At 44.7% G+C, this 26,848-nt stretch overlaps 1 protein-coding gene across 1 annotated transcript; it reads right to left on the reverse strand.

Moving 5' to 3' along the window:
• Positions 1-1,967: 1,967 nt before the first annotated feature.
• Positions 1,968-4,787, reverse strand: LOC112847165 (proline-rich protein 36-like). The gene is made up of 4 exons (XM_025908224.1): positions 4,684-4,787; positions 3,082-4,645; positions 2,596-2,795; positions 1,968-2,316 (listed from the first exon to the last, which is right to left on the reverse strand). The coding sequence occupies exons 1-4, from the start codon at positions 4,785-4,787 to the stop codon at positions 1,968-1,970; spliced, it is 2,217 nt and encodes a 738-aa protein (XP_025764009.1).
• Positions 4,788-26,848: the final 22,061 nt, after the last annotated feature.

Below are 26,848 nucleotides of genomic sequence, written 5' to 3' on the forward strand. Positions count from 1 at the left end.
TTGGTGATATTAAAGTCCTGTTTGTGGCACATTAGTATATGTGAGGGGGCAAACTCCTCAAGATGGGTGGTGACCACGGTGGCCATTTAGAAGTCGGCCATCTTGGATACAACTTTTGTTTTTTCAATAGGAAGAGGGCCATGTGACACATCAAACTTATTGGTAATGTCACAAGAAAAACAATGGTGTGCTTGGTTTCAACGTAACTTTATTCTTTCATGAGTTATTTACAAGTTTCTGACCACTTATAAAATGTGTTCAATGTGCTGCCCATTGTGTTGGATTGTCAATGCAACCCTCTTCTCCCACTCTTCACACACTGTTAACAACACCGCAGGAGAAATGCCAGCACAGGCATCCAGTATCCGTAGTTTCAGGTGCTGCACATCTCGTATCTTCACACCATAGACAATTGCCTTCAGACGACCCCAAAGATAAAAGTCTAAGGGGGTCAGATCGGGAGACCTTGGGGGCCATTCAACTGGCCCACAACGACCAATCCACTTTCCAGGAAACTTCATCTAGGAATGCTCGGACCTGGCACCCATGATGTGGTGGTGCACCATCTTGCTGGAAAAACTCAGGGAACGTGCCAGCTTCAGTGCATAAAGAGGGAAACGCATCATCATGTAGCAATTTCAAATATCCAGTGGCCTTGAGGTTTCCATTGATGAAGAATGGACCCACTATCGTTGTACCCCATATACCACACCAAACCATCACTTTTGTTGGTCCAACAGTCTTGGAGGGATCCATCCAATGTGGGTTAGTGTCAGATCAATAGCGGTGGTTTTGTTTGTTAACTTCACCATTCGCATAAAAGTTTGTCTCATCACTGAACAAAATCTTCTGCGTGAACTGAGGGTCCTGTTCCAATTTTTGTTTTGCCCATTCTGCAAATTCTGTGCACCGATCTGGGTCATCCTCGTTGAGATGCTGCAGTAGCTGGAGTTTGTAAGGGCGCCATTTGTGAGTAGCTAATATCCGCCGAAGGGATGTTCGACTAATGCCACTCTCCAGTGACATGCGGCGAGTGCTACGCTGTGGGCTCTTGCTGAATGAAGCTGGGACAGCCACTGATGTTTCTTCATTAGTGACAGTTTTCTTGCGTCCACATTTTGGCAAATCCAACACTGAACCAGTTTCACGAAACTTAGCAAGCAGTTTGCTAACTGTAGCATGGGAGATGGGTGGTCTCGTAGGGTGTCTTGCATTGAAATCTGCTGCAATGACCCGGTTACTGCGTTCACCAGATATCAACACAATTTCGATCCGCTCCTCGCGGGTTAACCTCTTCGACATGTCAATGGCTGTGAACAAAGAAACTTGTAAATAACTCATGAAAGAATAAAGTTACGTAGAAACCAAGCACACCATTGTTTTTCTTGTGACATTACCAATAAGTCTGATGTGTCACATGGCCCTCTTCCTGTTGAAAAAAAACAAAAGTTCAGGCAAAATAAATAAATAAAAGTTGTATCCAAGATGGCCGACTTCTAATTGGCCACCATGGTCACCACCCATCTGGAGGAGTTTGCCCCCTCACATATATTAATGTGCCACAAACAGGACTTTTATATCACCAACCAGTCCCATTTTTATTACGGTCTATCCATATAAATGGCCCACCCTGTAGAGTAATTAGAACAGGCCTGTCATGGTTCGGCTGTGTGCAAGCAGGAATAGGACCCAAACGCAAACTCACTGGAGACAGGACTGAACTCAAAATGGCAGCCTTTATTGCTGAACCAAGAACATCTACAAAAACCTAAACTGAGAAAAATCTAACAAAACACACATAAGGAGCCACAGGTAGAAACACACAGCATGAGGGAGATCGCGACAACGAGCACGGGAAAACACAGGGCTTAAATACACAGGGCAGTAATGAGGGAATCGGCAACAGGAGGGAGACACAGCAGGGAGAGATCAGGGCCAACGCAGGAAACATCAAAACCAAAACGAAACTAGAGCTCAAGAGTCCATGAAAAGTTCAGGGGGTCGACCCGGAGGTCGGCCACGCAGGAGCCAACACAGGTCAGGGGGCCGACCATGCACACGGCAGCGGCGGCGACGGGCAAACAGTTCTGGAGGCCGACCGTGCACACGGCAGCGGCGGCGACGGGCAAACAGTTCGGGAGGCCGGCCACGTGGAAGTCAGTGGCGGCCACTGAGCAGATCCGGAGGTCGGCTGTGATGCCAGCAGCGGCGACGGTCTCTCTCAGGAGGCCGGCCTCGACGGCCATGACGCCCAATTGGAGGCCTGGAAAGCGGCCGGCGGGGGCGAGGCGGAACAGGATGGGTCGGGTTCCATGACTGCGTGGCAACAGCAGGGCCAGGCGTGGACGAAGCCACAGAGGCCGGGCCAGGCGTGGACGAAGCCACAGAGGCCGGGCCAGGCGTGGACGAAGCCACAGAGGCCGGGCCAGGCGTGGACGAAGCCACAGAGGCCGGGCCAGGCGTGGACGAAGCCACAGAGGCCGGGCCAGGCGTGGACGAAGCCACAGAGGCCGGGCCAGGCGTGGACGAAGCCACAGAGGCCGGGCCAGGCGTGGACGAAGCCACAGAGGCCGGGCCAGGCGTGGACGAAGCCACAGAGGCCGGGCCAGGCGTGGACGAAGCTGAGGCTGCAGGCGTGGACGAAGCTGCGGCTGGCTGGACGGGCTCCTCGGGCCCTCCAGCCGACGAGGCCGGAAGCTGGCTAGGTTCTCCCGAACCTCCAGCTGATGAGTCTTGGGGCTGGACGGGCTCCTCGGGCCCTCCAGCCAACGAGGCAGGATGCTGTCTGGGTTCACCTGAACCCCCAGCTAACGAAACTCTAGGCTGGCTGGGTTCTCCCGAACCCCCAGCAGACGAAACCTGAAGCTGGCTGGGCTCTCCCGAACCCCCAGCAGACGAAACTTCAGGCTGGACGGGCTCCTCGGGCCCTCCAGCTGACGTGGCATGAGGCTGGACGGGCCCCTCGGACCCTCCAGCTGACGAAACCTGAGGCTGGACGGGCTCCTCGGGCCCTCCAGCTGACGAAACCTGAGGCTGGACGGGCTCCTCGGGCCCTCCAGCTGACGAAACCTGAGGCTGGACGGGCTCCTCGGGCCCTCCAGCGGAGAAGGCAGGTGGCGGCGTGGGAGCCACAGGGTGCTGGATGAGCTCATCCGAGCTTCCAGCAAGTGTTGATGTAGAGCCAGAGGGTATTGGGACCCCTGGCTGAATGTTAAGCGGACCAGAAGACTGGGCTACTGGAGACACGGGGAGCTGGGCTACTAATGGTGGTGATGAGAGTGGAGCCGGTGGTTGCGTGGATAACTGTGCTAGGGGAGACTGAACTGGCACAGGGGACTGAACTAGTGGCTGTAATGATGGCTGTGGTGAGAGTGGAGTAGTGGGTGGTGTAGGTGACTGCACAGGAAACTGAACTAATGGTTCTGGTGCAAACGTAGCTGCTGATGACAGTCCCAATGGCTGAGCTACAGGGAGCTGGGACACAGGAGACTGAGCTAGCGGGGACACAGGAGACTGAGCTAGCGTGGACACAGGAGACTGAGCTAGCGTGGACACAGGAGACTGAGCTAGCGTGGACACAGGAGACTGAGCTAGCGTGGACACAGGAGACTGAGCTAGGGACTGGGCTACTAACAGAGCGAATGACTGAGCAAGGGACTGTAATACATGTTGTAGGGACTGTTGTAGCGATGGCACTTGTGACGGAGGCTGAGCTAACTCTTCTGAGCCTTCTGAACATGAAGAATATGACAGGACAGACTCACTTGAGCTTACAGTGGATACAGAAACGGGTGCAGGTATCTGCGAGACAGGAGCCGCTCCCACCCGAGGAGTGGGTACGGGTGTAGGAGGAAGCTGAGTGACGGCTGCCCTCACCCTAGGGGCCGGAACAGGCACCGGCAATGGCTGAGCAGCTGCCGCCCCCACCCGAGGAGCTGGTACGGGTGCAGGGACCGACAGAGCCTCAGCCGGCCGGGAAGCCGGAGTAGGGACCAGCTGGACCTCAGCTTTCTCCACCCGAGGGACTGAAACGGGTGCAGAGAAAAGCCGGGCCCGAGCTGCCCTGGGAGAAGAAACACGGGTAGACGGAGAGTTATGCTCAGAAAAAACAGTCTTTGCTTGGGCAGGCTCAAAAGGAACCTCCACCGGGTCCACAAAAACAGACCTATCGAAAATAAATTCTGCCTCTCTCCCACAATGTTTTACAGTTTTTCTAGGTCTGGTACTGATAGAGTTCACGGTTTCAAAAACATTGTCATTTCCCAGCTCAGAGGGAGCAGAGCAGAAAAAGTTCTCCCAGTCTATGTCGTCGTCCAGCAGGGACACATCGACAGGATCAGGAGTGAGTCTGTTGTTGTTAATGTCCAAAGAAGCGGGAGAAAAATTATCATTGTAACTCACCACCGGGAGTTGCGTAACATTGTCCAGTTTATGGCGGCGTGTGCGCTGCTTCCTTCGGGAAGGGGAAGCGGGCGGAGAAAACAGCTGAGCCTCCGGCATGCAGAACGGCGACGCCGAGGCTGGAGCATGGGCATCTGAAGAGACGCGGAGAATTCCCACCTGAAGCGGCCGCAGCTTGGGTGCAGCCGAAGCAGCAGGTGGGGGTTTCGGCAGCTCCGGGGACCACCGAGAGCCAGCCGAGTTCCTTGGAAAATCCGCCCGTAGTCAGGAGTGCGCCACGGCCTCAAGCAGAGCTCCTCCTCCAGCTCAGCAAAGGCAGCATCCTGACGCTCACGCAGCTGAGAGCGGTTTGCTGGGTCCATGTACTGGTCGCGATCTTCTGTCATGGTTCGGCTGTGTGCAAGCAGGAATAGGACCCAAACGCAAACTCACTGGAGACAGGACTGAACTCAAAATGGCAGCCTTTATTGCTGAACCAAGAACATCTACGAAAACCTAAACTGAGAAGAATCTAACAAAACACACATAGGGAGCCACAGGTAGAAACACACAGCATGAGGGAGATCACGACAACGAGCACGGGAAAACACAGGGCTTAAATACACAGGGCAGTAATGAGGGAATCGGCAACAGGAGGGAGACACAGCAGGGAGAGATCACGGCTAACGAGACAGGGGGAACAAAGCTGCTCACATTAACATAAAGCACACGCCTTCAAAACAAAACAGGAAACCATAAACCACTAAACAAGGACGCAGACTGAGAGGCAGAATATAACACATGGAACTCAAACAATACATGACCACAATTCCAAAACACGAATAAACAGAAACTCTAATAATAATAATAATAATCATCATCATCGCCACCACCAACACAAGCACTACAAGAGAATAAGAAAACAATCCATAATGCAAAATTAAACCAAAACATAACTCAAAATACTGGGTCCAACGGACCCAGAACCGTGACAAGGCCTCACCCACCCATGAAACTGCTTGTCAGATACTTTTGCACCTCTCAAAAAGAGGGGACTGTCCTCAACAGGTAATGTAGTATTTCTGAATAAAGCTGAAAATCTAAACTTCACATCTTTACTGTGTGGTGAAAATATGGTGCAATTCTACGCCACATAAACTACAGGGGTAGTGAGTCTGAGAGCTTTAATGTTACGAAAATCCAACAACATGTAACATTTACCCCAAACCAGTACCACTCAGTAAAAATCCACTCAGGTCTGTTACACTTAGACAGACACGCGGGTCAGGTCATTAACAGGTTGGCTTATTACCAGTTATTATAAACAGAAGTAGAACACCTGCTAATCCATTCATACACATAATATAACACATCAGCTCAGCTCAGTCATAAAAACTAAACTAAACAATAGAGAGAAGGAGGAAGCTGAGTATAATGTGAGCCGGTGCCTGGACAATTAAGCAAAAGGGAATGAAAAAAGAACAACCTAACAGTCACTGTACAAATCTAAGCAACGACATGAAGGGAAAGCAAAGCAGCACAAAGCAGCTGTGTTCCTGAGGTGTTGGCCAAACCAGCCATGAGCCACCAACCCAGGCCTAAGGTCCAGATCAGACGGCAGATGTATCATTTTTTGTCTCAGTGAATTTTATGTGGACTCATCCTTCATTATAGATCAGATGATGTGGAGCCCTTGACTGTGAAAAAGACTTAAAAAAACATTTTTCATCTTCAGCTTTATCAAAAAGTGCCGTGCTTGAGGCCGTTATAGCACGCTGAGCAGGCTCTCCATGTACTAAAGACTCCTGCAGGGGACTGACTCTGGTTGCACCAGACGTCTACTTTATACTTGGAATTACGATTAAGTTCATGTTTGGTTTATAAATTTGAAAATGTAAGATATGTTTACGTGAGGTGATGAAATATCACTGTTTGGGATTAGAGTCTAAAAGACGTGCCCACCATGTTAAACATGAAAGCCTGTGTGGTTTAAGAAGAGGAGGGGCAGGTGGAGAAGTTAGGAGTCTCACTGACACAGATATTTATGGATCAATGTTTAATTTGTTGCGACATTCATGCTTTTTTGGAAGGAGTTCATTGTTATGTCTTTTTTTTAATACATAAAACAATCTTCAAGTCATAATTCAACTGGAAACATTTCTTCTGGAAACCAGGAACGTGTCGGCCACAGACTCCTTTGTTGGTCTATTGGAAATGTCCCTGCAGTGTGTAAACTCAGTTGTTCTAAATCTTGCTCACATTTTCAACAAACTAGTAAAATTTGAATTATTTTTTGCAACAGCCACAAAAACTTTAACTCATCATTGTGACGCGAGTAATGACTATAGATATTTGACCATAAAGCAGAAACAACAGTTCACCTCAAAAGACGAAGTTTGAAGTGTTACTTTGAAAAACTTAAGAAGTGCAATAAAGAAACTCACCAACACTTAGTGATTGATAGTTACACACATTGATAAATATGAGGTAATTAAAAATGTTTTTCCTCACAAAGCTAAGACTCAGTTCCAGTGTTGGGCAAGTTACTTTGAAAAAGTAATTAATTATAGTTACTAGTTACTTCTTCAAAAAAGTAACTGAGTTAGTAACTGAGTAGAAAATGTTTTTTTTTACTGTAACAACCATAAACATCTTTAATGAATCATATTTCATAACCTTAAATGCAAATATTAATTGTCAATTTTAAAATCCTATGCACAAGTTTTGCAAACAACAAAGTTATTTGCAGCCATTTACCTTTTACCCCTTTTAATAACCATTTCAAACTATTTACAGAACAATCAGCTGTTCTGCATTTAATAAGATGCCACAAATTATTTGTGCCACTCCATAAAAAATAATTTCTGTCCACTATAAAGGAGAACATCACAGCCTGATACCTGCAGGTCTGACAGCAGCAGGTGTATCACTCCTGTTTCTACCTGGAGACAGCAGTCACCTCATTGTTCTGACACACAACACAAAACTATCCACAACACTACACACTAACTACACAAGACAGCACATTAACTACACACTCCAAACACGCTAAACGTCACAAATCTCACATCTCAAAACTCGCTCTCTCTCTCTCTCTTTCTGCTCTCTCTCTTTTTCTGCTCTCTCTCTCTCTCGTCGTCACTCCTAAAACTTCCCCTGTTTTTTAATCTTTGCTCATAAGTAGAGAGTGCTCGCTGCGCTGTCCTTAGACAGTAAACGTGACGAAATTATTGAGGAAAAAACGCCGCGTATATATTGTTTATCATGACTCTGGTTTTACGTGGCCTATCAACACAGTTTATAAACTGGTATATATCACCCTGTTGCTTTGTCTTTAAGTGGTCATGTGATTGACTTACCACGACTACTTTATTCTTCCTCAGTCAAACAGCAGCACTCATGCCATTGTTTTGCCAATCCAATTACTTTATTGATTACTTATTTTCAAAAGTAATTAGTTTCATCATTACTTTATTTTTTTTTTTAAAAACAAGATACACAACCTGAATATGTAATGAAGCAACACCTTTCAGCCTGATTCTATTTTTTCTGCTTAATCGTCAAATAAAAAAAATCTCTTTTTAAAATTGTTTTATTAGTTTCAATCTTTTAACGTTATGCACATTACATTATAGGCAAAAAATATATTATATAATATATATAATATAATTATATATATAATATAATTATATATATAATTATATTATATTATATGCAACAGTCTTTGACTGTTTAAACCTATTTCCTGAGGTTTAACCGGAGGTTTGCCCGGTGCCACAGCGGTCATGTCAGTGGGGGGATCCGGGTTTTTCTCTGTGAATGTCACATTCCCGTGGCAGCGTGCTCGCTGCTTGATCAGAAGTTTAGGGGTTTTTTCGCTGTAAAAAGAAGTTTCAGTTACTTTTTACAGAATCAAACTCAAAGTAATGTGATTACTTCCAAGCTTTAAACGCTGCATGGTCGTACTCTCTCTATCACTCCATGTTATCCATTGTTGATCTGCACACGTCTGTTGTTGCCACGGACGTCGCACGGTCATACGTCATTGTCATGAGACACTCGCACAAACAAAATCATGGTTTAGTGACGCAGCGTGCTTCCTGGAAAGTAACAGTAATCTAATTACTTTTTTGCAATAGTAAATAGTACTTCACTTGTTACTTTAAAAAAGTAATCAGATTACATGTTACTGCCCATCTCTGGTAACACTACATGTACACACTTGTGCAAACAAACGCAGCTTCACAGTAAATGTTTAGAAAAGCTGTTTATGAGAGATGACATCAGCTGAGATTAAAGAAAGAGAGACGTCCAAACTCAGTGATGTCAGAGATAAAGCTGTGCTGAGTTTGGTAAATGGTAAATGGCCTGTATTTATATAGCGCTTTTCTAGTCCCTAAGGACCCCAAAGCACTTTACATATCCAGTCATTCACCCATTCACACACACATTCACACACTGGTGATGGCAAGCTACGTTGTAGCCACAGCCACTGCTGCTGTTAGCCTGTTACAGTTTAAATCTGGATGATGAGACTGAGCAAGCTTTGCACATCCAGAATGGAGCAGTCGACAGCAGATTTTTGGTTTTCCACAAAGTCACAAAAACCTTCACTGACAGAGTTTATCACTGAGGGAGACTGTGTTTGAGAATGTCAGGGGAACTGTAAGAACTGTGAGGAGATGCATCGAGGACAATGCAGCAAACTTGCAACGTTGAAAAACAAAGTGGAAAATCTTGACGTTTTCTCTTGGGCTCTCATCCACAGCCACAAGTTTTTTTTTTCAACTGTATTTTCTGTTTTACAGCAATTTTACTGGCATATAGATGCCAGGAGCCTGGCACACTCCACCAAAGTAAGTAATGAATTAATAATTAAATGACACTATTAGACATTCAGTTACTGCTGAAAGTAGTTTCAGTGACAGTTTAACCTTTGGGATGCATTTTTAATTTCTTCTACCTATTTGGGATTATTTGGAGAACAGTTAGTATAAAATGAAAAAACAAAAAGGAATGATGAATATTTTTAGACTGGTAAGGATGTTTGCTGAGACAGAACAGTGTGCGGTTCTTAAAGAGAGTCTTTGTGTTTATTTGCAGCAGGAGTTGTGTTGCTGCTGTGCTTCCTGGACTTTTTAGTCTTCTTGAGCAGCAGCACTGTCTGTTTGTTGGGCTACACTCCACCCTGAGTGACGGTGACTCCACCCAGCAGCTTGTTGAGCTCCTTGTTATTGTGCGTATGATCCGTATGATCCTTGCCACGGGCAGCGTTTCTGGCTATCTCCTATGGACACAACCCACAGGGAACTGCAGTCCTGCGCCCGAGGAACGAATCACATTTTTAATGTGCTGTCCTCCAACAAGTATGTTAAGCAAATAGTGCCGATTTGTTCACTGGATGGGATGGAAATGTCTCGATATATGGCACTAATGACTTGGTAGACATGAACAGTGCGCGCTGAGATGGTGGGGTCTCCTCACCAATCAGGAGCCACAGCATCACAGCTGCTCCTGCACACAGTGCATGCACTGTTCTTCCTCCATATTCTCCTATTAACAGCAGACATAAAGAAAGGATGACTGCAAAGCCACAGGAGGCAAAGCACCTCTGAAGCAGCGACCAGAACGAGTACCAGAAGCCTCACCGCTACAGGCCCTGGCCCGTGGTTCTCTGAGAGGTCTGCTGTAAGCAGAAATCCTCCAAGCTGCTCTTCTGCAAGCTGCTCCTAACAGGTGTAAGAGATTACTCAGGACTTCAAGAACGACCAGCGCTTCCAGTGCTCCACCATCATGGCTCTGCAGGAGGCCAGCAAGACCAGGAGGCCTGGTCAGCCTCTTCGACAACACCAACCTGTGCACCATCCACGCCAAGAGGGTCACCATCATATACAGGGCCGTGCAGAGACGTTTATAGGGGCGGGTGCTCAAAGCTAAAAAGGGGCACATTGAACCAGGCTGAATAACAACAACACACATTCATCAAGAATCTAATATGGGATCGCATCATACTACATCACTGTTGTGAGGCAAAGCAAACGTAGCCTATGTTTTACCTGATGGGTACAATGTTGCTGTTGAGGGGTTGCTGCTGCTCCTGCTGCTGATAGTGCTGGTGATCTGAAACTGTAGACATTTAAAAGTCCACAGGAGAGATGGTAGCTGATTAAACAAGTGTCATGAGATAATAACAAAATGCAAAGATTGGTGACAGTGCTTGGAACCATAAGGCAACAAAAAACTGAGAAATAAACTAGACCCTGCCTGTGAATCACTCTTTGCCTCTCTTCCTCCTTCCATCCGATCATTTCATCTATCACTCTCCACTTGCTGTCCATCTGAGAACAAGGCACAACTTGCTATTGCAATAAACTATTATTTAATTATCCACACTTAACAACTCTTACACTTAATCTATAATAAAATGATGACAGAAAAATGTTATAGAAGCAAAACATTTCAGTTGTGCTTATTATTATTTTTATACTGGAATACCTCTCCAACAACTGGTACATGTGTTAATGTTACCTGTGCTCTTTGTAATCCAGCTGCTGAGGGATCCACTGCCTTTAGTAGCCTCACACAGCTCCTACTGTTTCCTCCTCATGTCCTTACCAGCCATGTCTGGACAATGTTATATCATGAGTAATAATTTAAAAAATCCATATACATAAAACACACACATGCACGCACACACAGGGACATTTTAGACCTTCTTCAGAATACTGTATATCCTGTGGGCACAAGTTTCCATCATGGTGCTGATCCAGAATCCTTCCCTTATTATTTATTACTAGAGCTACAATAATAAAGCAATGAGGGAAAAAAGTAATAAATTTATAATAATGTATTTATGATGATTCCATTTGTTTCACTATCCACTCTGTGCAGGGAGAAAGCTTATTACATTTTTAAACTGTAGAGATACAATAATTTTGCTGCTGTAAAATCAGCATTTTGTCTTATTTAAAATCCATCCATCCATCCATCCATCCTCATCCGCTTTATCCGAGGTCGGGTCGCGGGGGCAGCAGCCTAAGCAGAGAAGCCCAGACCTCCCTCTCCCCAGCCACCTCCTCCAGCTCATCCGGGGGAACACCAAGGCGTTCCCAGGCCAGCCGAGAGATATAATCTCTCCAGCGCGTCCTGGGTCTGCCCCGGGGCCTCCTCCCGGTGGGACATGCCCGGAACACCTCACCCAGGTGAGGTGTCAGATGCCCGAACCACCTCAACTGGCTCCTTTCGATGTGGAGGAGCAGCGGCTCTACTCTGAGCCCCTCCCGGATGGCCGAACTTCTCACCCTATCTCTAAGGGAGAGGCCAGCCACCCTTCGGAGGAAGCTCATTTCTGCCGCTTGTATCCGCGATCTCGTTCTTTCGGTCACTACCCACAGCTCGTGGCCATAGGTGAGGGTCGGGACGTAGATCGACCGGTAAATTGAGAGCTTCGCTTTTACACTCAGCTCCCTCTTCACCACGACGGACCGGTGCAGCGTCCGCATCACTGCAGCCGCAGCACCAATCCGTCTGTCGATCTCCGGCTCCCTTCTCCCATCACTCGCGAACAAGACCCCGAGATACTTAAACTCCTCCACTTGGGGCAGGAACTCATCCCCGACCCGGAGTGGGCACTCCACCCTTTTCCGGCTGAGAACCATGGCCTCAGATTTGGAGGTGCTGATCCTCATTCCCGCTGCTTCACACTCGGCTGCGAACCGTTCCAGTGTGAGCTGGAGGCCCCCACCCGATGAAGCCATCAGAACCACATCATCCGCAAAAAGCAGAGATGAGATTCTGAGGCCACCGAAGTGAAAGCCCTCCGCCACTTGGCTGCGCCTAGAAATCCTGTCCATAAAAATTATGAACAGAATCGGTGATAAAGGGCAGCCCTGGCGGAGCCCATCACCCACCGGAAACGAGTCCGACTTATTGCCGGCAATGCGAACCAAACTCTTACAACGGTTGTATAGGGATCGAATGGCCCGTAGCAGTGGGCCAGACACCCCATACTCCCGCAACACCTCCCACAGGACACCCCGAGGGACACGGTCGAATGCCTTCTCCAAGTCCACAAAACACATGTAGACTGGTTGGGCAAACTCCCATGCACCCTCAAGTATCCTCGAGAGGATAAAGAGCTGGTCCAGTGTTCCGCGACCAGGACGAAAACCGCATTGTTCCTCCTGTATCCGAGGTTCGACTAACGGACGAACTCTCCTTTCCAGCACCCTGGCATAGACTTTCCCAGGGAGGCTGAGGAGTGTGATCCCCCTGTAGTTGGAACACACCCTCCGGTCTCCCTTCTTATTTAAAATATAAATCTAATATAATCTGTTTCTTAATGTATGTTCTTTAAAATACAGCGTGTTTTTTTAAATATTATAATTATAATAATCCATAATTATGTGGACATGCATATTAGATCGTTTTTAGTGAAATATAAGCCCTCCAGAAAGGCAGGAAAAGCCCTGTAACTTACTTTAAAACTAAATATGTTCCCTAACACGGTGACAGAGCTACAGACCCATGACAGCCTTACCCAGTTAGCCAGCAGCTATGACCAGCACTACTTGTGCAGTTAATAAAAGGACAGGTAATGTTTGTCGCGCTGTTACACACACAGCACGCTCATTTGTTTCAGTTCGTCAGTTGCCACAAGACAGCTTACCAACGTGTACATGATAAGCTAATACTGCTGTGTGCTATAGACTACAGTGTGCGCTGTACACCTACTTACTGGTTTTGTCGCATCAGTCTGTGTCTCTCAGTTAATTTGTGTTTCTCTTACAGCTCCGGACCGCAAAAAATGCGCGTGCTCTTTGTGAGCTCGTTCCCGGCTCGTAACCAGCGCGTTCTGCCGTCAAGGGCGATCATTGGTTAATGGTGATCATGTGACTGATGCAAGCCAGATCCTTTTATTTAGCAAAAATGTGATTAATAGTTAAATATTATTGTTGAGGGGCACAGACAGGACTCCACACGCACACACACATTTAAAAAAAAATAATTAAAAATTTTAAAAAAAATTGCCTCAACAAAAGGGCACTTTGGGCACCCATCAGGAAAGGGGCGGGTGCTCAAGCCCCTTCCGCCCCCCCTCTGCACGTGCCTGATCATATATATGTAACCGGTGTGATTCTGCGTTGTGTCTGACAATAAAAGGTAAAAGAAAGAAAGACCTCCAAGTAAATAGCTTGCCCACTCCAGCTCCTCTCCCACAGGGGAATTGTAGAAAACGGGAGAGGCAAAAGGGGTACACTGTATTTATAGGGTTGCACCAAAGAAGAAGAAAAGAATGAGGAGGGGCTCTAACTGATAATGAACATAACTACAGGCTTGGAGGTCCTAAAAGTCAGGTATAAAAGGAACAGTTTGGGGGTTTAGAACACATTTTGTGTAATTATAACAAGATGTGATTTATGACCCTGTTACATATACACAAAGTTACTAACATCATTCAGCTGGCACATCCACGTTATTCATCACCAGTGTTGGGACTAACGCGTTATTTAGTAACGCGTTACAGTAACTACGTTATTATTGTGGTAACGAGCACGGTAACTAGTTATTATGCCAAAACCAGGAACGTGTTACTCATTACTGGGATTTAGATAGGCTCGTTACTCGTTACTTCGTGTGGTGCTATCGCGGAGCTTCCACAGATTCAGTAACATTAGCAAGTGGTGGAAGCCAGCAGGTGGATGAAGGAAAAGGGAGGCAAGAGGAGAGACCCGAGGCAGCCGCCGGTCCGCGTGTCAGGTGAACTGAACTTCAGGTAAGAAGTTATGACCTGCAGTCTATCTGGGTCAGATATAAACCAAGTTTAGGTGGAGTTTATTTTCGGTATGCTGACATTTTCGTACTGCGTGCTAGCTAGCATGACGGAGTTTCTATACAGCTGGGTGGGTGCTATGTTACTGATGTTGAACTTTATTTTGTTCATACGGTTAATTATTAGAGTTGCCAACCGTCCCCTAAAAAACAGAATCGTCTGGTATTCAGAGAAAATATTACGCGTTTCGTACTGAGGTGAAAAGCAACACAGTTTGTCCCGGACTTCAGATACAATGAAAAAGACACGAAGGTGGAGTTATTCTGTGTTTACGCTGCGCAGCTGCCTCTTCTTCTCTCATTCTCTCCCCTCCCTCTGATGTTTCTACTTAAATCATGAAACTGATCAATGATCAGCTGATCAGCTTTTCTCTCTTGTTTATTTATCGCCCACTTTGCGCCAGAAAGAGGAAACCAGCGGATGTCGCGCCAAACAACAGCAGCACGTTTAAGCTTGATCAGCTGTTGTTAGAATTTATTTAATATTAATTTCTAGTATCAGCTGATGTTTGCTGGAGCCACAGCTGTAAAGCTGCTGGTCATGATATCAGTTTGGTTATCTGGTGAGAGGGAAACATGCAGATGAAACCAGGAGATGTCCTTACTGAATCATCAGAGCTGAACAGGTGATGGAGAAACAGGTTTACCTTTTAGGTGACATGAATGAGTTGAAGTTATGAACTGTTTGTGAGAGACAAATAACACCAGGATCCTTTTTTACGTAGCTGACAGCTGGTAACTGTGCAGGGGCGGATCTAGCAAAGTTTTGCCAGGGGGCCAGGTAGGGCATTAACAGGGAAAGGGGGGCACAAGGAAATACTTTTCTTTCTTATTCTCATTTAAAATGTCTCGCTTTAAAAAAAAAATAATTATCTGAGTCTTACAACAAACAATTGATAGATTGATACATATATACCATCAGAACAGTGTACATCACTGTCACAACAGTGTTTATTTTCATTCAAAGGCTTTATGATTTTTCCTATAATGGTGGGTCGGTCTCTAGTCAAAATGCCTGGGCTGATTTTCTGTCCCAGTCCAGCTCTGTATGCAGCTCATCTGCAGTCTGGTGTTACCTACATCTTCCTATTCAGAAGGCAGAATTTCCGAGTTCTGAGTACAATCAAAAGCACCACGACTGCAGTTTTTGTGTTGGATGTAAAAAGCAGGCTAGAATCATGGCGGCGGTCAACGACGGTCCAGGCGTGGGATTTCTCTCGTGGAAATGTGCACATTATTTTTTTCTTTCTATTGGTAGGTGGCACAGTGCACTTGTGGCAAGTAAGCAAGCTAGAAGACTGACAATCTTGCTGGGTATCCAGTTACAGAAGCAACACATTAACAAGAGAATTCTGAGTAAAACCAAAGTTACTTTCCCTAGTAACTAGTTACTTTGAAAGTAACGAGTAACTTGAAGTAACTGAGTTACTTTTTTAGAGAAGTAACTAGTAATGTAACTAAGTTACTAATTTAAAGTAACTTACCCAACACTGTTCATCACAGCTAACCTGAGTGATCTTCCTCATTGGGTCACAATAAACACCATAAAAAGGAATCACACTCCAAACATGTTACTTACAATAAGTATCAACTTTACATAGATGTGCTCGTGCACTGCTCTCACATGAAACAGCAAAATAGCAGTTCAGTGCTACTGTTGGCTTCCATTACCTTGACTGGCCTGCGTTACGTTTGTAAGAGATTACTTTGCCAGTCACTCATTCATCTGAATCGCCACTGCCACCTACTGGCGAAACTCAATATTTCCACATCAGGTGACAGGAAATTAGCTTTTTTGTTCTGTACTATGATGTCAATTTATTGTCACAAAAAAAGATGGTGTGTGTGTGTGTGTGTGTGTGTGTGTGTGGTGGTGGTGGTAGTGGGGGGTCACGTAGACCATCACTGGCCTACTTTTGATTAGGATAAAGAGCATTATTAATGAGGATGGAAAAATGTTGAAAAAAGTGACTAAAGCTCATGTAATTCACAACTTTATTTCCTCTAATCAAACTCCTGTTAAAGGACAAACACACTGAAAGAAACTGGAACTGGAAACTGGAAAAACCTTCAGACCAGCATCGTAACATGTTCCAGTCAAGTTCCAGGTTAGAGATCACTGTGGTCAGTGAAATCACAGCACTGTGCAGTAAATATCAGAGCCTTTGGTTTTATGGTCCAGAGAACAAAGTCATTGTTCACTATAAAAATTGAACTTGTGTGGCAAAACCATCAGAAAAGTTCCAGCTGGATTTAAAGACTGGGTTGCTCACTATTAGTTCCCTCACCATTGGTGACAGCAGTCCATCCATCCATATGTTCCTCTTCTTAACAGTTAAATTCGCAGGTAATCCAGCTGTTGGACTGCAGCTTGAACCGGCTGCTGTACTTTCATTTACACCTGCAGACATCAGTGCACATATTCAGGTCAGAGTGTGATACATGAGTACAGCATTACCAGTGGCAGACTGGCCACCCCAGGTGCCACCCCGAAGCTAAAACAATAAAATTCAATCAAATTATGTTTTCACAGTGAAGCTCAGATATCCGAGTGTAAGTGAATGCAGCATCGGCTTCTGCACTATGAGCATCACGTTAGCAAAGGCACTGCAGAAGAAAATTTTCGGTGAAACAAAATGAGGAGAGAATAAATGTCCCTGTAAGTAATATTAAGTTTGTTGAGTTTAGTAAACTTCTGTGAAATTAGAATACCAAGGAAAAAATAACACTTAAAGAATTATTGCAACCGTAGAATATATCAGACAGTAGGCTACTGGGGGGAGCTAACATAAGAGTTATAATAATAATAATAATAATACATTTTATTTGAAAGCGCCTTTCAAAACACTCAAGGTCGCTGTACACAGTAGAGTAAAAAGCAACATAAAAGCAAAGAGTTTACACAATCATAAAACATAAACAAATTTAAAATAGCCGAATGGAGAGGTTATGTGGGATAAGCTATTTTGAACAAGTGGGTTTTGAGTTGGGACTTAAAGAGAGAGAAGGTAGAGATATTTCTTAAATCAGGAGGTAGGGAATTCCAGAGTCGTGGAGCAGAGCAGCTGAAAGCCCTGCTCCCCATGGTGACAAGATGGGGGGAGGGGACGGAGAGTGAAAGGGAAGAAGAAGATCTGAGACAACGAGATGGGGCGGTGATGTTACCCAGATCAGAGAGATATGGAGGAAAGAGATGATGAATAGCTTTAAATGCGTACAAGAGTATTTTGAAATTGATACGATACTTGACCGGGAGCCAGTGAAGCTGCTGCAGAACAGGAGTGATGTGGTGGACAGAAGGGGTCCTGGTGATGATACGGGCAGCAGAATTCTGGATGCGTTGAAGCTTATGGATGGATTTTTGAGTAAGACCAAAAAGAAGTGAATTACAATAATCAATCCAGGAAGTAACAAGGCTGTGAACAAGAATGGCAGTGGCATGTGAGGTGAGAAAAGGACGGAGACGATTAATGTTGCGCAATTGAAAATATGCAGACCGAGTGACATTATTAATGTGTGAATTGAAAGATAGAGTACTGTCGAGGATGACACCCAAACTTTTCACAGAGGAAGAAACGGAGACCGGCGAGTTATTGATAGTAATAGAGAAACTGTTGGTTCTGGATAATGTTGATTTAGTGCCTACTAAGAGGAGCTCGGATTTATTACTATTGAGTTTAAGAAGATTAGAAGAGAACCATGAATTTAGTTCAGCCAAGCAGAGGGTGAGGGAGGATGGGGGAAGAGCAGAATCAGGTTTAGTGGACAGATAAAGCTGGGTGTCATCGGCATAACAGTGAAACTGGATATTGTATTTACGGAAAATATGTCCAAGCGGTAGAAGGTAGATAGTGAAAAGAAGGGGCCCCAGGACAGATCCCTGGGGCACGCCAGTGGTCAGAGGAAAGGGCTGAGAAGTAAAGAATTTGAGTTGAATGAACTGAGTGCGATCAGACAGGTATGATTTAAACCAGGCTAGTGGAGTATGGGAGAGACCGATGGAGGCTAGCCTACTGAGAAGAATGGAGTGAGAAATAGTGTTGAAGGCAGCTCTCAGATCGAGGAGGATAAGAATGGAAAGTAAACCAGAGTCAGCTGCCATAAGAAAATCATTGGTTATTTTTATAAGTGCTGTTTCAGTGCTATGGGAGGGACGAAAACCAGACTGGAACTGTTCATACAGATTATTATTAGTTAAATGTGAGAGGAGTTGTGTGGCAACTATTTTCTCAAGAATTTTTGAAAGGAATGGTAGATTGGAAATAGGCCGAAAATTCTCAAAATTATTGGGATCTAGACCAGTTTTTTTTAATATTGGGGTGATGGCGGCAATTTTGAGGGAAGCAGGAGCGGTTCCAGTGGTAAGTGAAGAGCAGATGATAGAAGATATGAGGGGAAGCAAAGAAGGTAGACATGCCTTAACCAAAACTGTAGGAATGGGGTCTAGCTGACAAGTAGAAGGTTTTGACTTACAGATGAAATCTGAAATATCAGTTACCGAGGGGAGCTGGAAAGCAGAAAAACAGTGTGATGGGAGAGGAATTACACAGGAAGAGCTAAATGGAACATCGGAAACCAGGTCTTGGTGTATTTTGTGAATTTTCTCGATGAAAAATAACATTAAAGAATCACAGAAAGAAGACGAGTAAAGGTGAGTAGGTAAAAAATCTGGTGACCTGAAAGAAGAGTTGAACAGTGAAAACAATATCTTGGTTGAGTCATCTTTTGAACAGATAATGGTGGATTAGTAAGCAGATTTTGTTTGATTAATACACTCCTTATAATACATAATATGATTATTAAACATTTCCTTGTGGATATTCAGACCAGTTTTCTTATAAAGGCGTTCAAGTCGTCGTCCTTTTGCTTTCAGGAGCCTGAGTTCAGCTGTGAACCAGGGTGCTGACTGACAGAATGATACAGATTTGGTTTTGAGTGGGGCAACAGAGTTTAGAATACTACTGAGACTAGAGTTATAATAGGAAACTAAGTCCTCTTGGGTGAGCAGGTTATGAAAATGCAAATGACTAGAGAAAGCAAAAGAAAGAGTATCAGGATTGATTTTCTTAATATTCCGAAAAGAAATGGTACGAAGGTTCTTGGTTATAGAAAAGGTCATTTTGACATTGAGAGAAAGAAGGAAGTGATCAGAAATTAGCAGTTCATCAGCTTTGCAATTAAAAGGAGTGAGTCCAGAGCAACAAACTAGGTCCAAAGTATGGCCCTTAGTATGAGTAGGAAAGTTTGTGTTGTTTAAAGCCAAAACTATCGAGACAGGATGAAAAGTCTTTGGTGAGAGGATGGTCACTGTTATCCATATGAATATTAAAGTCTCCCAGGAGTATTATATTAGGGGAAACAGTAGCTATGTGAGTCAGGAGATCAACAAAGTCACTTATGAAGACAGAATTAGACTCTGGAGGGCGGTAAATAACAGCCATGACAGTTAGAACAGGTCCTGACAGTTGACAAACAACGGATTCAAAGGAACTGTAGACAGGTACAGACGACGGCGTGACTTTCCAGTTCTCGCGATAGATTACCGCAAGACCTCCACCACGGCCGGACTTACGAGGTTGGCAGGTGTAAACAAACCCCGGGGGGTGGAGTCGTTGAGCGGCGAAAAGTCATTGGGCTGTTGCCACGTCTCGGTCAAACAGAAAAAGTCAAACTTACGATCTGTGAGTAGATCCCGAATTAGATGACCCTTGCTCGTAAGCGAGCGGATGTTAAGGAGGCCGAAGTTGACATCGGTGTTGTCAGACTGGTCAGAGGTGTTACTCGACCTGGGCAGGGTGGCTAAAACACTGGGGTCAGCAGCCCTGTCGGAGTTCCGTGGAGGACGACGAGAAGTGGACCAGAGGGACTGTATTGGCTTAGAGTCGTCATGGTGAAAATTCCGACAAGAGCCCCGGTGGATGTACTTTCGGCGAGGGAGGAAGGCGATGTCTGTGTGGAGATGAAGCGCAACCGGCGGTGGAGAAGCCAGGTGAAAGCGGAGACGGAGAAGCTCGTCAGCTGAGTATTGGTGAAATCCAGCACTAGGTCGGTAGACCAATGACATAAAAATCCAGACCCACACGAGCAAAACGCAAAACCTGCCAGACCACATCACGCATAGTCAGGTAGGCCAAACAGTCAGGTGTACGGATCTGAGGGAGACAACGGCCAAAACAAACAGGTAGATGAACTAGACCCAAAAAACTCAGGCACTTGCAAAATTCGCTGGATCGCCAGTAGTATCAGTAGAAGACAAGGTTTAAAATTTGTTAAGATGTATCAAAGAATATATAAATAAAAGATAAAGATAAAAAGATACCGGTGAGTAGCGGCAGCAAGTCACGCCAGCGTTCACTCAACCGGAAGTGACAAGGTTAGTACTGTTATGAGTTATAAGATATAATCCAAGTCATAACATTGCTGTATGGAGCTGCAGATTTAGTTGCAGGTTAACATAGCTGGACTGACCATCTTGAACAATGAGAGGTGGTGGATTGGCCAGATGCTGGTCGATGTGTAAAACGAATTCAGTTTTTTGGTGGTGGCTGTGGCGGAGCTTCCACAGAGGCCAGCAGGTGGATGAGGGAAGGGGAGGCAGGAGGAGCAGAGACCCGAAGCGGCCGCCGGTCTGAGTGTCAGGTGAACTGAACTTCATGTAAGAAGTTATGACCTGCAGTCTATCTGGGTCAGATATAAACCAAGTTTAGGTGGAGTTTATTTTCACTGTGCTGACTTTTTACAGTCAGTTACAGTAATTCGTCCTGCGTGAGCTAGCATGACAGAGTTTCTATACAGCTGGGTGGGTGCTGTGATGTTATTGATAGTGAACTTTATTCATAAGTTTAGTTAGTAGAGTTTCCAATGGCTCCTTAAAAATGGAGCTGAGAAAAGACGCAGTTTGTCCTGTACTTTCACTATAATGAAAAAAAAGACACAAATCTGGAGTTATTCTGTGTCTTTGCTGCACAGCTGCGTCTTCTTCTCTCATTCTCTCCCCTCCCTCTCCTGTTTCTACTTCAATCATGAAACTGATCAATGATCAGCTGATCGTCTCTCATGTTTGTTTATCGCCCACTTTGCGCCAGAAAGAGGAAACCGCCGGATGTCGCGCTAAACAACAGCAGCACGTTTAAACTTGATCAGCTGTTGTTAGAATTTATTTAATATTAATTTCTAGTATCAGCTGATGTTTGCTGGAGCCACAGCTGTAAAGCTGCTGGTCATGATATCGGTTTGGTTATCTGGTGAGAGGGAAACATGCAGATGAAACCAGGAGATGTCCTTACTGAATCATCAGAGCTGAACAGGTGATGGAGAAACAGGTTTACCTTTTAGGTGACATGAATGAGTTGAAGGGAAGTTATGAGCTGTTTCTGAGAGACAAATAACACCAGGATCCTTTTCTAAGTAGCTGACAGCTGGTAACTGTGCAGGGGCGGGTCTAGCAAAGTTATGCCAGGGGGCCAGGTAGGGCATTAACAGGGAAAGGGGGGCACAAAAAATACTTTTCTTTCTTATTCTCATTTAAAATATCTCGCTTTTATTAAATAATTATCTGAATCTTGCGAACAAAATTTTTCTCTGACGTAAAATTGATAGAAATCATACATATACCAACAAGACTGTACATCACTGTCACAACAGTGTTTGTTTTCATTCAAAGGCTTTATGGCTTTAATACCTGGGGGGCCGGTCTCTGGTTAAAATGCCCGATTTTTTGTCCCAGTCCAGCCCTGCAGGTTAATACTGGCAGTGTCACCATGCCAGCTGACTGTATTTCATCATGAGCCAGTGTTGTTCTTTATACATCAATATTACCAAAGTTTACCATAAGGCAGCATAGAAAGTATTTACTTGCTTTCAGGTTTCATTCAAATGTTAGTCTTTTCATTTGTTTCCCCACTTTTTTCCTGTTTCAAAATCAAACACCAGTTTGCAATAAGATTATCTTCTTTTTTTAATCTGCCTTTTTTAATAGGCAGATAAAGTTAACATAATAATAAACACTGACAAAGCACTGATTGTATCTCTTGTACTTTATCAACGCAGTATCTAAAAACTTTGCACAGTAGTGGTTAAAATCTCATTCTAATAAGAGTTAAAAGCACATTTGGTTATTAGGTTTATAGGGTTATTGAATTATGGTTAACGGTTGGTAGATTTTTTTTTTAACATTATCTGCCAATTACATCTGCCACCCTTCTCCAAATCTGTGCCCCTACCTGGCCTCCCCCAACAAAAATTTTCTAGACACGCCACTGAGCATTACCACACAGACTGTGGTGTAATCTATAGAGATTGAAGATGTGACATCATTTCCGGGAGATAAAACCGCAAAGAATTGTAGGTACGAGTGGCAAGCGGTACTAGCGCACGCAGGCTTTCACATGAAAACAGTCACACAGCGATAAAAAGAAACACAAAAAATGGCAAGAAGCTGTTTTATTATTAACTGCTGCAATAGCCCATCACATGACAGCCATGGGAAGCCGACAGGTAAAGAGATCGGTTGTTATCGGATTACCTTGTTGAAGAGAAATTGTTCAAGCCGTGTTTCCGAAGTAACAAAGAGCTGACGGATGGCCTGGATTGCAGCCATTCGAAGACCAAATATAACGCCCACAAAGGTAAGTCTTCTGTTGTAGTTATTACATAATTTATCATAACATAATGATAAATTACGTTATGTACCTACATCAACATAACATGTTGATGTAGGTTACAAATAAGTCTTATATTGATTTGAATTCTTTGCGCTACGCTGCTTTGTCCACTGTGGCTTTGCGGGCTAATGTTTGTTGTGTTTTGTAGGAAAACCAGCCCACAAAATGCAGGAAAGCGATCCAGACTGGGCAGCCTCTGTCAGCCTGGGTCATACCGAGTGTAAAGCCGCCACCACAGCGAGATTTGATCGGTTAAGAGAGAGAGTGATATCAAAACAGCCACGAAAAGTCCCGCATATATGTGCCCAAGTGTTGTATTGAAGCAACCAAGTCGTGAATAACTGTTTTCCAGTATGTTGTTTTGCTATGTTGTTGGGGGGGGGGGGGTTGCATTGTTTGTTGCATTTGTTTTTTCCAAAGCAGCTAATAAAGCACGATGGATTTTTACAATTTTGCGCGTTTCCTGTAAGATTCTATAATAGAATGAAACAATAATGCCAGTTATAAATGAAGACAAATTGAATGAATTACAAAACAGTCATTTTATTTCTATTAGATCTGAAAATGTTGTGTAACGCTACAACCTGAAAAGACAAATAGCTGTGTTGGCCTGTGCAGGAGAAAGGAAAAAAAAAGTAACAGCAGCTGTGAAATGGAATAGTCCAAATCAGCAAAGTAAACTGGACCTGGGCTTGTTGCAGGGATCTGAAGTTACTAAACATTTTGTGAGTGTCTGCACTCAGACTTCACTCAGGATCATATAATAACAAATATGTGCCTGATGAAAGTTGGGCAGCACGCTAACGTCCTCACTCCACTCTGTATGCTCGTATGGGTCTGACCCTTTCACTCCTTTGATTTTTTTCCTCGACCTTTTTTTTGCCTTTTCGTCAAGTCTGTCTTTGTATGGACCTGCTGTGTTCTCCGTCGTTTTGTACAGAACTGTTTCTGGGGCAAATAAAATGCAAGTAGGGATTAAAACCACAGAAATAACGATTACCGGTGCTGGAAATGCTAGCGCTTGATGCAGTGTTTTGATTTGTTACCACTCGTACCTACAATGCAATGCGCAAAAGTCACGTGGTCTGTCAATCTCTATATTGATGTACATGCATGCGCCACTGGGTGGCAGGACTTACCCACTAAACAGGAAATGGGTTAGCATGTGAACAGCCACGAGAAAACTGTATTAAAATTATTATTGTTCCATGTTATCGCTTAAGCAGGAGTTTTTATTCAAGAGCCCAACACAACATGGTGTCAGAAGTGCACCTGCCCTAAGCGGTGAACTAAGAACAAGGGAAAAAAGTCAGCTTGGCAATCGGCAAGCGACAAACATGACAGAGCAAGGAGCGGTTCAACCGGTGGCAGCAGCGGCGCCTGTCCCGGTTATGGGGGCTCCACCAGCGACTACTTTCACCATCAAGCCACCGGAACCATTCGACTTTGCAAAGCCCCAACAGTGGGAGAAGTGGATCAGAGGTTTTGAGCGTTTTAGAGTTGCAAGTAATCTGAACAGCTGAACAGATGCTAATCAAGTGAACACATTAGTTTACTGCATGGGTGACGAGGCTGACGACGTGCTAAGGGGACTTGACCTAACAGACGGGCAGCGCCAGCAGTACGATGCAGTCAGAAATGCATTTGATCAACGTTTTGTCCCGAGAAGTAATGAAAGAGCAAAGTTTAATAACTGAGTACAACAACCAGCAGAAACCGTTGACTCCTTCACAACAGCTCTATATGCTCTCGCTGAAAACTGTGAATATGGTGCACTTCACGATGAACTTTTGAGGGATAGGCTCGTTGTGGGTCTTAAAGATTCATCACTGTCAGAGAGAATGCAGCTTGACAGAGATTTGACCCTAACTAAAGCCATCTCATGGCGAGACAATCTGAGGAAATAAAACACAGCAAACTGACTTAAGAGGTGAAAGCAGCGCTAGCAAAACAGACGTGACTGTCAGAAAATCAAAGCCAAATAAATTCAGAAACAGAGACCAAAAGCAGTTCAAGCACCAATGCACCCAGCAGCACAGTGCCCAGCTAAAAATGCAGAATGCCACAACTGTGGGGAACGTGAACACTACGAGAGAGTTTGTAGGTCTACAACTGTGCATGAGGTGGCAGACAGAGCAGAGGGACTTTTTCTAGGTGAACTGGATTCAGGAGAAGACCCGTGGCTTGCCAACATCTGCGTGAGAGGCAAAAGCATCACATTTAAATTAGACTGAGGTGCAGATACACCTGGGTACACCCCATGCATGTAAATGTTGCTCAGCTGCAGAGCTGCGTCAGTGACAGATGCTGCATCCTAGATGCATGAAGGAGCGTTTCCGCAGGTCCTTCCTCCCTGCAGCTGTCAGACTGTACAATCAGAACTGCTCCCAACAAACAGATGTTTACATCTGTGCTGTAACTGCAATAATTTAATCAACCGATTCGCACTACTACCTGGTTTGCCTCTTATTTGTAGTTATTTTTATTTAATTTAATAACTGTACAGTACTCTGTTTGTAGTAACCATTGTCTTTAATTTAAAAATGTAAATATGTAAGAAAAATTGTGTCTGTGTCCTGTGTACTGTTTGTTTGTATATGTGTCTTTCTGGCTGCTGTTACAACCAAATTTCCCCTTGTGGGACAATTAAAGGATTATTCTATTCTATATGTCACAGGCACCTCAGAAGAGATATTCAAAAACATTAAGCAGCCAAATGAACATTTGCAAAAACCTTAAAAGCCACTGTATGGACCAGGAGGTGCAGCACTGACCGTACTTGGGTCTACAATGGAGGGCATTTCCTACACTGACAGGAGCACTAAGGAGACATTCTATGTAGTGAGAAATCTGCATGTAGCTCTCTTAAGCAGGACCGCTTCTGTGAGACTGAAATGAATTGCCTGAATGGACAATATTGACCTTGAGACAGTGAAAAAAAGCGTACCCGAAACTATGTGATGGGCTCGGGCTTGTTCATACAATGAAGCTGAAGCCCGATGCTAAACCTTATTCACTGAAAGTGCCGTGGCGTGTTCCCACTACTGGGCAAAGTCAAAACAGAGCTGCAGAGGATGGAACAGTTGGGAGTAATCAGTCGTGTGGAAGAGCCCACAGACTGGTGTTGCGGCATGGTCGTGGCCCTAAAAAGGACAAAGAGAAGGTCCGCATCTGTGTGGATATGACACCATTAAATGAGTTAGTGTGTCGTGAAAGATCCTCCCCTCTGTGGACCAAACGCTAGGATTGCTCACAGGTGCACAGTATTTTTCCAAGCTTGATGCTAACATGGGCTTTTGGCAAATACCGCTGTCCAAAGAATGTGCTCTCCTCACCACATTCATTATGCCATCTCGTAGATACCATTTCAATTGTTTGCCATTTTGGTATTTCCAGTGCACCAGAGCATTTCCAAAACATGATGGTGACGGAGATGACAGCTGGCCTCGCGGGAGTCGTGTGCCACATGGACGGATTTAGGATTCATTGTGTCATCAGAAGGTGTGAGTCCTACATTATACAGCACATTCCAGGCAAAAACCTCACCACAGCCGACATGCTGTCATGGTTACCACTGACACACAGTGTGATGCCCAGAGACAATGATCTTATGGAGGACACTGATATTTACGTTGACACGGTGCTGGAGGGGAGCAAATACCTTGCAGATCTCGGTGAGCAGCTGCAGTCTGACAGCATCTGTTCCCAAGCCATGAAGTTCTGTGCAGAGGGTTGGCTGGACAGGAACCAGCTGCAGGGAGTGGTAAAACACAACTGCTCAGAAAGAGCAGTTTTGAGTGTACACAAGGGACTACTACTGGGAGGCACAAGATTGGTCATACCTGCAAACATGCGAAATGGATTTTTGGACAAAATACATGTAACAGGGCAATGTGGTTGTGATTTAACACAGGTGTTATTCTAGGGAAACCCTCCTTAAAAACAAACGGAGCAGTGGAGCAGCCAAGGGAAAA

The sequence above is a fragment of the Oreochromis niloticus genome, linkage group LG6, assembly GCF_001858045.2.
Source record: "Oreochromis niloticus isolate F11D_XX linkage group LG6, O_niloticus_UMD_NMBU, whole genome shotgun sequence".
NCBI lineage: Eukaryota > Metazoa > Chordata > Actinopteri > Cichliformes > Cichlidae > Oreochromis > Oreochromis niloticus.

What these genes read in the sequence shown, in the direction of transcription:
- LOC112847165 (XM_025908224.1), bottom strand. Translation starts at nt 4,787, where the DNA reads ATGACAGAAGATCGCGACCAGTACATGGACCCAGCAAACCGCTCTCAG. An exon ending in GAGGAGGAGCTCTGCTTGAG is followed by an intron (nt 4,646 to 4,683) that starts GCCGTGGCGCAC and finishes GGATTTTCCAAG; the next exon opens with GAACTCGGCTGGCTCTCGGT. An exon ending in CTGGAGGGCCCGAGGAGCCC is followed by an intron (nt 2,796 to 3,081) that starts GTCCAGCCTCAG and finishes CTGGGGGTTCAG; the next exon opens with GTGAACCCAGACAGCATCCT.